At 50.6% G+C, this 10,189-nt stretch overlaps 3 protein-coding genes across 3 annotated transcripts; 2 read left to right on the plus strand and 1 right to left on the minus strand.

Annotated features, from left to right (window-relative positions):
• Nucleotides 1–970: 970 nt before the first annotated feature.
• On the minus strand, nt 971–5,016 carry LOC136452027 (WAT1-related protein At1g09380-like). The gene is given in 6 exon segments (XM_066452691.1): nt 971–1,547; nt 1,622–1,773; nt 1,864–2,287; nt 2,289–2,384; nt 3,526–3,588; nt 4,468–5,016. Coding segments are annotated over 6 exon segments (1,167 nt in total). The 5' UTR covers nt 4,644–5,016; the 3' UTR covers nt 971–1,291.
• A 223-nt stretch (nt 5,017–5,239) lies between these two features.
• LOC136454545 (uncharacterized) lies at nt 5,240–7,428 on the plus strand. Its single transcript, XM_066454934.1, has 2 exons — nt 5,240–6,008; nt 7,154–7,428. The coding sequence occupies exons 1-2, from the start codon at nt 5,240–5,242 to the stop codon at nt 7,426–7,428; spliced, it is 1,044 nt and encodes a 347-aa protein (XP_066311031.1).
• LOC136452028 (ATP-citrate synthase alpha chain protein 3-like) lies at nt 7,401–9,961 on the plus strand. The gene is made up of 5 exons (XM_066452692.1): nt 7,401–7,548; nt 8,958–9,134; nt 9,263–9,505; nt 9,658–9,709; nt 9,805–9,961. The coding sequence occupies exons 2-5, from the start codon at nt 9,015–9,017 to the stop codon at nt 9,936–9,938; spliced, it is 549 nt and encodes a 182-aa protein (XP_066308789.1). The 5' UTR covers nt 7,401–7,548; nt 8,958–9,014; the 3' UTR covers nt 9,939–9,961.
• Nucleotides 9,962–10,189: the final 228 nt, after the last annotated feature.

Consider the following 10,189-nt stretch of genomic DNA (forward strand, 5'->3'; position numbering starts at 1 on the left):
GCTTGCGGTCGCCGGAGCCGAGGAGACCGAAGACGAGGGCGAGGAGCTCCTCGGGGAGGTCGGCGGTGTGGTCCTCCCCGGCGGCCTCGGCAATGGAGGAGAGGACCTGCGGCGGCGCGGAGAGCGCGGGGGACGGAGGTAGGAGCGTGGGCTTGCGGCGGCGCGGGACGGAGGGGCACTGGCCCATGGGGCACGGGGCGGCAGCGGATCTGCCGAGGAAGGGGAGGAGAGGAGGGAGAAGGGTGGTGGGGCCCACAGGGGCAAAATCGTCTTTTCGCATGGCAGTTAACGGTTCACGGATGGAAAATCCAACGGAGTGTCGTATAAGGAATGAAAGTTGAACTCGATGTCAAATAGGGAACGAAAATTTTTTGAGGGCCAAGAAAGGAACGGGTCATTTATCTGATGTCAAATAAGGAATTCTCTCTATATTATCTGTTGCTTCAGAATTAGGTTCTTGAATTAGGGATATTTCTTTGAATTTTAGAGTTCAATTAAAATTTGTGGTGAGGCTAAATGATTCAGCTTACCCCCTCCCGGAAATCAAATTATGTATGTGAAGGTAAAAATAAAGTGATTTGCCCTCTGTTCTTCTTTTCAATGAATCAATCGTGTGGCATGTAAAAAAGTGAGCAAAAAGAGAAACTGTACTTAGTGGAAGAAGAAGAAGAAGAGAATTGTATATTGAGACTTTTTGGAGGAACTAAATCATAATGATCCAATCCAAGTGAAGTGCAGCACAGAAGGCCAACCGGTAGCACGAAAGCATCCAAGCTAGCAAGCAATCCTTTCCACTAGTACAGTCACATCACACGCCTATTTGTCTGTTTCCTCGCCCTTGTTTAGTTTCAGGATTTTAGATTTTGGGGCTACTGTAGCACGTTCGTTTTTATTTGGCAAATAGTGTTTAAATATAGACTAATTAGGCTCAAAATGTTCGTCTCGCAATTTCCCACCAAACTGTGCAATTAGTTTTTCTTTTCGTCTACATTTAATGCTCCATGCATGGGCCGCAAACATTCGATGTGACAAGTACTGTAGCAACTTTTTAGAAGTTGGGGTGAAACTAAACAAGGGAAACGTAACAAACCACACTCTGACGCTCCTGCAACTGCACTGCAACCAACCGTATACAACAAGTCTGTATTTATGCCCCTCCAAACCAATCGTCGCCGCCGTCTTCCTCCCTCCGGCCGGTTCCGTTCCTCCACTAGCTATTTTGCGTTATTTTTTTGCCACTCCACACCCTGCAAGATTTCTTGGCGCGTCCAACTGACGTCGGGCATCACCTTCACCCGTGGATGAGTGGCTGCCGCTTGTTGGGGCTAGTTGTGGAGAACACCGGCAGGCTGATGGCGTCGACGCGGCTGCTTGCGATTGCGACGGCACCACCACCCTTGCCGCTGAAGCCAAGGCCCACGGCGGCGGCGGCGGCGGCGGTCTCCTCGTCGCCTTTGTCGTTGTCGAGGCCCGGTCTGTCCATCTCCCTGCCCTTGCCCCAGAGCACCATGTATAGCCCAGCAACGATGAGCACGGACCCGACAGCACTGCACTGTTAAGACACGATTAATTAATTTAATTTAATCTCAGGACGTTGCAATTGATCCCCGTGCGTACGTACGTTCCCACGCGTATCTTCTCGCCGAGGATGGCCCCGCCGATAATGGCGACGATGACGAGCAGCAGCGGGCTGAACATGGACACGTACAGCGGGCCGCGCGCCTGGATGCACCACGACATCACCGTGAACCCGATCCCGGAGCCAACGATGCCCTGCGCGCGCCATTTCAATGAATTTGATCAATCGATTTCAACAACTAGCTTCTAGCTATATACGTATGCAGAGATGATAGAATGGCTTACGATGTAGAGCACGGAGTAGAGCCTGATGTCGCATCCGAGCTTCCAGACGTCGAGGCTGCGGTCCATGGCGGCGCTGACGCCCGCGCACTGCACGCCGGCCATGAGGCACATGATGGCGGTGCTAGTGTAGGGCGCGGAGAACCCCTCGGACATCTTGGTGTGGAGGATGAACCAGACGACCCACGCGACGCAGCTGGCGATGATGAGGACGTCCCCAAGCACGGCGGCCCCCGCGTGTCCACCGGCGGCGGCCGCGGCGGGCGACGGCGCCGCGGAGTGCTCCGCGAAGCGCCAGTGGATCGGGGACGCCCACAGCCCGAGTTCGGGCCCCTTGTAGAAGGGTATGATCATGGAGCCGCCCACGCACACCGCCGTGCCCACCAGCTTGGCCTGCCCCGCCGCCGTGCCCGGCCGCACCGACTCCTATCTTCAGCGCCGGCAGCGTGTTGGTGAGCGCGCACGCCACCGTCGGGCTGGTCGACTTTAGCCCCACGAAATACAACACCTGGTTCAGCGTTGCCCTGCAGTTGCAGTCACGTCACGTGCCAGCAATCGAAGCAAGTGCATGTCAGACTGACAGACCCTGACTGGTTGGTAATTTCGATCGGCAAGGTACTGTCACTGCTGTCACATCTGATCGATCGACAATTCACGGCCGGACACATGTTGGCGCTCTGTTCACCCGCTGTTTTTTTATTAAGCCTTGTTTAGTTCGCGAAATTTGGAATTTGGGGCTACTATAGCACATTCGTTTTTATTTGGCAAATAGTGTCCAAACATTGACTAATTAGGCTTAAAACGTTCGTCTCGCAATTTCCCACCAAACTGTGCAATTAGTTTTTCTTTTCGTCTACATTTAATGCTCCATGCACGGGCCGTAAACATTCGATGTGACAGGTACTGTAGCAAATTTTTTTGGACTTTGGGGTCCAACTAAACAAGGCCTAAGGGCTCATTTAGTTTCTCCCTATAAGTTTACTCCCTGTTCATTCGAATTTTTTTAAGAGCATGGAGTATTAAATATAGATTTAAAAAATAACTAATTATATAGTTTACGATTAATTTATGAGATGAATATTTTAAGCCTAATTAATCTATGATTTGACAATGTGATGTTACAGCAATACATGTGCTACAGTAACATATGTGTCTTATACGACACCTTTACGTAATACCTGATGTGACATCTCAAAACTTTATGCCCTAGATTTAAACAAGCCTGGGACGCGCTGTGCGCTAGGTTTTGGTTTTGGCTAAAACAATTGATCGTGGCAACAAGGGCAGAAGCAGCGCGACACTGGGAAACGGGCATGTCCCTTTTCCTGACGGAAGGTGAAGCTCGTGTACCGCACAAACGTGGCTGGGAGCCAAAGTCCACAAGCTAAGGGAAGAACACTGCAGGGAACTGAAGCCTTTGGCTGCATGCCCCTTTGCCCTTAGCTGCTTGCTTTCTTGTCTGTGACACCTGACTGACATTATCATGAGTAGTGTACACTCTTAATTAATTTCAGCACCTAAGCTACCTAACCTAGCCTGCAGGCCACACCACACGGCTGCAATGCAAGTGTTGATGCCCTCCCTCAAGGCCTCAACTGAATGTGCAATGACACTACTGACATACTACTGAAGAAAGAGCAAGCACGGGGGGATTGATGGACGTACCCGAAGATGGAGGAGAAGAAGATCCGGAGGAGCACCTTCGTTGTGATCGTCGCCCCGCTTCGTCTGCATGCACAGTACATGTATTAGTTCCATTCCAAGAAAGACGTGAGCAGTACCAAAACGAATAAGGCCCCGTTCGGTTAGCCCGGAACAGGCCACTCCGCGCCAGGAACCTCCGTTCCGCGCTAGTACAAATTAACAAAGGAACTCGAAGGCTGGGAATCATTCCCATTCAACCGAACGAGGCCTAATTCTTCATTTAACTCAATTATTAAGCGGCCGCAACTGTAAGTATCTATACGGTGAAGTTAGCTTAATCGATTAAATTAAATTCCACGTGGCAACTATATGCGCGGACAGCACCGCGAATTACTACATATAGGTAGATGGTGAGCGGCAACAGAGTATTCCTCCTGGGCTGGCTCCTAGTACTAAAACCTTTATCATACATAACGAACTCGAACAGAAGAGAGCTAGGAAAGGAGTACTACACTCTAACGAAAAAAAAGAGAGAGAACCATAAACCATCTATTCGTGGCAAATGGAGACATTGTTGTATAGATTCAGAAGCTTATAGCTAGTCACCGGCCGGCCGAAGGTGTGCTTATTGTTGCAACTAATAGATGCTAGCTCATCGACTCTGTTTGTAGAGCCAAACAAAACGATCGGTCGACGAGCTGAACAAGGAAGCTCTTTTTCTCGAAAGAAAAGGGGAAACACACACAGCCTCATCTCACAAGCAAGGCAGCACTGAAACGTACGCCCGATGAACTGTGATTAGTAGTAAGCGCACTAGACGTCTAGACCTGCATGCAAGGTGTGTGTGAACGAACTAACGTACACCCAATGAACTGAAAACTCCGATCAGCAGGAACATGATGACGATGAGCATGCAGATGGTGTACCTATACATGCATGTTTTGCTTTGCATAGGTACAGTACCTCTCAACGAAGTAGGCCATGGGGGAGATGACGGCGGCGGCGATGAGGTTGCGGTAGGCGATGAGCACGAAGGGGCTCATGCCGGCGTCCAGCGCCAGCTTGGACACCACATTCATGCCGGCGAAGCCCAGCTGCACGAGCACCATGGCCACGGGGGGCACGCACTTCTTGCCCATGCTGCTCTGCTTGCTGGCGCCGATCACCTCTGGCCGGAAACTTTGCTTCGTTTTCTCTCTATCTCTCTCTCCCGATATGATTCCTAGTAGCTTAGAACGCGATGCTAGATACACCACCGGCGGCCAGCGCTGTTCTTGAGAGGTGGAATTTGGGGGCGGTGGTAGTATTGATCACTGACGAGCTAGAGAGAGAGAGAGAAGGGCTAGCTAGCTCTAGTAGTAGATGCTGCCCGGGGAGAGGAGCGGAGCGAGACAATGCGCGTGTATATATAGCTAGGGCGGTGGGTGGTTTGTGGTCTCCTCGCGCTGGCCAAAACGTTGGAGGAGAGAGAAGGTGGTGGCGGCGATGACTTGCTGCAGCGAAATCTGCAGGTGGTAACCGAAAAAAAAATAGTAAAGTGCAATCAGGGGTATCCATCGATGCATTGAAAGCAAAGCGACGTACGCACGGCTAGCTCGGCTGCGTGCTTAGCTCTAGCGCTGCTAATGCTAGCTAGGCACGCATATAGTTGGCAATGCAGCCCGAGGCACGACGGCATGGCACAAAGCCCGTTTTTTTAGCCCGACATGAGCCCGGCCCGGCCCGGCCCGGTGACATGCGGGCCCGGGCTGGTCCGGTCCGAGGGAGCAGCCCGTGCCTGGGCCACTGCTCAGGCCCGTGGGCTGGCACGGCACGGCCCGGCCTTCGACAGACGGCCCGGCAACAGCCCGGCCGGCCACCCCTCCCTCCCCCTCCAGCCCTCCTCACTCCACTTCCCCTCCCCGCGGCGCGTGGCCCAGCTGGCCGGCCCACCGTCCCCCGAACCCTAAGTCCCCAAACCCCTCCTCTCCGGCTCTCCCCCACGCCGCACCCGCACCGCACCCCTCCTCAGTCCTCTCCCCCACCGCCCCACGCCGTCGCGCACCCACACCCCTCCTCTCCCCCATGCCGTCGAGCACCCGCACCCCTCCTCCTCACGCACAAGCTCGAGCTCCGCCCCGCCGGCCGCCGACGCCTCGAGCTCCTGCTTCCCCGCGGCTCGCCGAATCCCCTCCATCCCCTTCTCCTTTCGTGGGATCCAACGTCGAGCGCCGCCATCGCCTCCCGTAGTCCCGCCTCGGCCGCCGCGGGGACGAGCGCGCTGGCCCCAAGCTCCGCCCCGACGCCAGATCCGGTCACGAGCTCCGCCCCGACGCCACCTCCACTCCAACCCGCCTCCGCCGACGGTGGCCACCTCCTCCTCACCGCCACGCGCTGCTGCTCCTCCACATGCCTCCTCTACGCGGATCTGGCCTCGTTCTCCGCGGATCTGGCGTCCTCATCGCTCATCCTCCGCGGATCCGACCGCCTCATCGCTCGTCCTCCGCGGATGGAGAGGTCGGCAGGTCGCGTCGTCCTTGTCCATGGCCTTCCGAAGCAACGACGGCAGCCTGGCGCCCTGGCCTCCCCCTCTCTCTCTCTCTCTGTCGGTGTAGTGGGCCTTGGGCCGGCCCGGCACGCTGGATTAGCCGTGCTTCTCGGGCCGGCTCGGCACGAAAAATGGCCCAGCAGGCCGTGCCTGGGCCGTCGGCCAGGCACGAAGCCCATGGCGGCACGGCCCGCGGGGCACGGCGTGCCTTGTCGGCCCGCGGGACATGTGAGATCTGATATCACATGCAGAGATATCCTGGTTTGTAAGCATCGTACGTGACAACGTGCACGAAATCTTCTGAAATTTTTATCATAGCCTCCACATATGATATCACGACATCTCAACAAGTTTCATGATTTTCGGACTTCGTTTGCTTTTTATAAAATTTAAAAACACTTCACACACAATTTCGCGGACATGTTTCGTGAACAAGATGTCCGAAATTTCGGGTCCGTTCCTGGATACGGCCTCTCACAACACTCACTAACATGACTATCAATTTTTGAATCATTAAACTCCATTATTCGTACCACGTGCAGTTCAAATTTCTATTTTTCGGAAAAATTCAAGTAAACGAAATAAAGTAACTAAATATATCAAAAAGCCACAAAAAATCTCCAAATTGTAACTAGGAGTTCCTGGTGCTTTAAAAGGCCTGCACAAAAAAATTGAAGGCCAAAAACAAAAAAACAAAAAAACTTTGCCAAGTGCCGGGACATGGCACTCGACAAAGGGTGTCTTTGCCGAGTGCCAAGCATAAGGCACTCGGCAAAGAGTGTTTTAATTTTTTTTTAAATTTCCTCTTTGCCGAGTGCATTCACAGGAGCACTCGACAGAGAAATTATATAAAAAAATTAAATCTTTGCCGAGTGCTGTTGCAGGGGCACTCGGCAAAGTATATTTTTTTAAAAAAAATTAAATCTTTGCCGAGTGCCAGATCTGAGACACTCGGCAAAGATTTTTTTTTAAAAAAAATTAAATATTTGCAGAGTGTCAGATCTGAGACACTCGGCAAAGAATTCTTTTAAAAAAAAATCAAAGTCTTCGCCGAGTGCGTGCATGATCCGGCACTCGGCAAAGGAGCTGTTGGGACTTAAAGGCTTTCGGCCAGCCGGGCAGTCAAGCAGACAGCCGCAGCCAGCCACCGCGCCCATGCCGGCCCGCCCCCGCCCCCGCCCCCGCCCCCGTGCCGCGCCCACGCCGCCCGGCCGCCCGCCGGCGCGCCCGCGCCGCCCGCCGCCGCCGCCCGCGCGCCCGCTCGCCCGCGCCGCCCGCCCCACCGCGCCAGCGCCGCCCGCGCGCCCGTGCCAGCGGCCAGTTCATTCACCGCAACGCAGCAAGCAGCAGCCAGCAGGACGGAGCAGGAGGCAGGAGCAGAGAGGCCAAGCCACTGAGACGGGCAGACGGCGACTCGAGCACTCGGCGAGACTCCACCGCGAGCACGCAAGACCGTGGAGCTGGGCTACAAGACGGCAGCGAGCGCCTTCAGCTTCGGATCATCCGCCTCCATCAAGGTGAGTGGCCTTCTGCTTGAGGACTCGGACCCTATAGAGTTCCAATGCCTGTTGGATTGCTATCTAGTACCATAAATATCAACACCAGGGCATTGCTTATTAATGTGGTTCTTTGATAGCATAAAATGTAGTTAGTTTGATGCATATATCAGCTGATTGGATCGAAACGAATTAAAATAGCATGTTGAATTGCTGATGCATATGGCCCTGCTAATTTTGACTGTCAAATCAAAAGTTCATTACTGCATAGCGTCGTCAGGTCAGGGCTAGCTTTACCATCCAGCAGCATATCTGTTTGTGCTGAACAAGGAGCCTTAGTTCTCCTACCTTCGGTGCCGTACCAAATTCTTATTTTTGTTTTTCAGTTCCTATCAGCCATGATAAAATCATAAAATACATGAAATGATTTTATTGTATTTTTTAGATCAGAAACATGGATGATGAAAAGGGGGGAATTGAACTGACTGTACTTAGTTTTCTAAGATAGTTCAGATTGATTAGTTCTACCTTGTGTGTTGAGTCGAGATGCAATGTTGGAGGGGGAATTTAGTATGCTTGTACCTTGTCGCTTTGCTTGCTCTTGCAGTATGATTTATTGGTATACCTGATACATGTAGAGTACTTGAAGCTCAAATGGCGCAAGCTAGGACAGAGCTAGGCTAGTTTCGTATTGACGCTATAGTTGTTTGTCGGCTGGCTGGCTGTGACTTTGTGAAAAGAGCATCATGTGGATTTATTTAGTGTTATTTGGGGTAAGCTTTTTCAAAAGCACAAGCTGCACAAATTGAAATGCTGGATCAGAGTGACGAGTCCTGATTTTATTAGGTTGGCAGTGACGGCTCCTGCTTTTCCTGTTCTATCCAAATGAATCTCCATGTCTTGGATAATCATAATCAGCACCCACCATCTTGCGCGCGGTCACCGTAGGAACAGGATCGGGTGCCGGTCTGCCGGAGTTAGCTCGCTCCATAGAATGGATTTGCAAGGTCTATGGCTGTGGTCATTGAAATCTCAACCTCCATAGAAACCAGAATTTTCAAGTAGCAGTTATATAGTTTGGTTTAGGGGAATTTTACTCTGATAAACTGGGTCTGTGTCAAAAACCAGTAGATCATCTAGGTAACACCAACAGATTGTCTTCGTTTTTAGTTGCCATTCAACAGATAGGAAACAACCGGTTCATTTTACTTGGGTTCTCTTTGAAGGTGCACTTGCTTAGTGTTTTGCATTAGCTGGGTTTATTGGTTGTAGAAATACAGTTACACAGATCGAGTTTGATTACTCTCAAGGGAGGTTCTTCAGGTTCTGATGTTCTATATTAGTTATCTTCTTTCATTCACTATAGCATCCCTGTTTTTTACATATTCCTCAAGACCAGTTGATTGAATTTTCAGAATGCTTAATCACAGGTCACACAGTCAACGGATTTCACTGAGCTTGCAAACCAGGAGCCATGGCTCTCATCTATGAAGTTGGTTGTGAAACCTGACATGCTCTTTGGGAAACGTGGGAAGAGTGGACTTGTGGCCCTCAACCTAGATCTTGCCCAAGTTCGCCAATTTGTCAAGGAGCGGTTGGGAGTTGAGGTACTGTCATGACTAGCATCTTGCCATGCTTTTTTTTGAAGGTCATCTTGCCATATGCTTTTACCAGCACAAACCTGATCGTTAAAGCTATTTATAATCTGTATGACTGAATTTGCTCATGTATCTAGGTCGAGATGGGTGGCTGCAAAGCTCCAATTACAACCTTCATAGTTGAGCCATTTGTGCCGCATGACCAAGAGTATTACCTTTCGATTGTATCAGAAAGGCTTGGCAGCACCATTAGTTTCTCAGAGTGTGGAGGTATTGAGATCGAGGAGAACTGGGACAAGGTTAAGACTATCTTTCTTCCCACAGAGAAGCAAATGACACCTGACGCATGTGCTCCATTGATCGCCACCCTGCCATTGGAGGTCAGCTATTGCACTGTTACTTGTTTATTTATTATACCATTTGTTTTGTTCCCAGTAAGGCTTGGAACTCGTTGCTGCTGGTCATTCTCAGATTCTTGATTAACCATCAATTCTCAGTTGATTCTCATTGATGATCCGTGCTTGAATTTCAGGTCCGCACAAAAATAGGTGATTTCATTAGAGGTGTATTTTCTGTTTTCCAAGGTACCTTACCCTTGCTTTTCAAAGGCAGACAGTTTGTAGTTGTTGCTTTTCCGGTTTCAACACTCAACGTGTGATGCTCTTTGGTTCTTTTGCAGACTTGGATTTCTCATTTCTTGAGATGAACCCATTTACCTTGGTAAATGGTGAACCGTATCCTCTGGATATGAGAGGAGAACTAGATGACACAGCTGCTTTCAAGAACTTTAATAAGTATGATTCAGGCTTTTGATGTACCTCACAGATCCCAGTTGCTTCCTTCGTATTAGTCATACCAGCCATATTTATGTAAAAAATATAGGTTTTTCTACTGTATTGTTAATCATAATGAGTGCACGTTGTATTTTTTTCATTTGTTGTTCACTTGGTGATGGACTTGTGGACTTTGATGGACTTGTGGATTTATTTGGATGGACTTGAGCACTTATTATTATATATGTGATATATATTGTGATGGATGTGATATGTGCGGATGGATGAGAT

The sequence above is a fragment of the Miscanthus floridulus genome, chromosome 5, assembly GCF_019320115.1.
Source record: "Miscanthus floridulus cultivar M001 chromosome 5, ASM1932011v1, whole genome shotgun sequence".
Classification (NCBI taxonomy): Eukaryota; Viridiplantae; Streptophyta; class Magnoliopsida; order Poales; family Poaceae; genus Miscanthus; species Miscanthus floridulus.

Coding starts and splice junctions, on each gene's coding strand:
- LOC136454545 (XM_066454934.1), top strand. CDS start 5,240: ATGCGGGCCCGGGCTGGTCCGGTCCGAGGGAGCAGCCCGTGCCTGGGC. Junction 6,009..7,153: donor GCGGATGGAGAGGTCGGCAG/GTCGCGTCGTCC, acceptor CCAGCCGGGCAG/TCAAGCAGACAGCCGCAGCC.
- LOC136452028 (XM_066452692.1), top strand. CDS start 9,015: ATGAAGTTGGTTGTGAAACCTGACATGCTCTTTGGGAAACGTGGGAAG. Junction 9,135..9,262: donor AGGAGCGGTTGGGAGTTGAG/GTACTGTCATGA, acceptor TCATGTATCTAG/GTCGAGATGGGTGGCTGCAA. Junction 9,710..9,804: donor TGTATTTTCTGTTTTCCAAG/GTACCTTACCCT, acceptor GTTCTTTTGCAG/ACTTGGATTTCTCATTTCTT.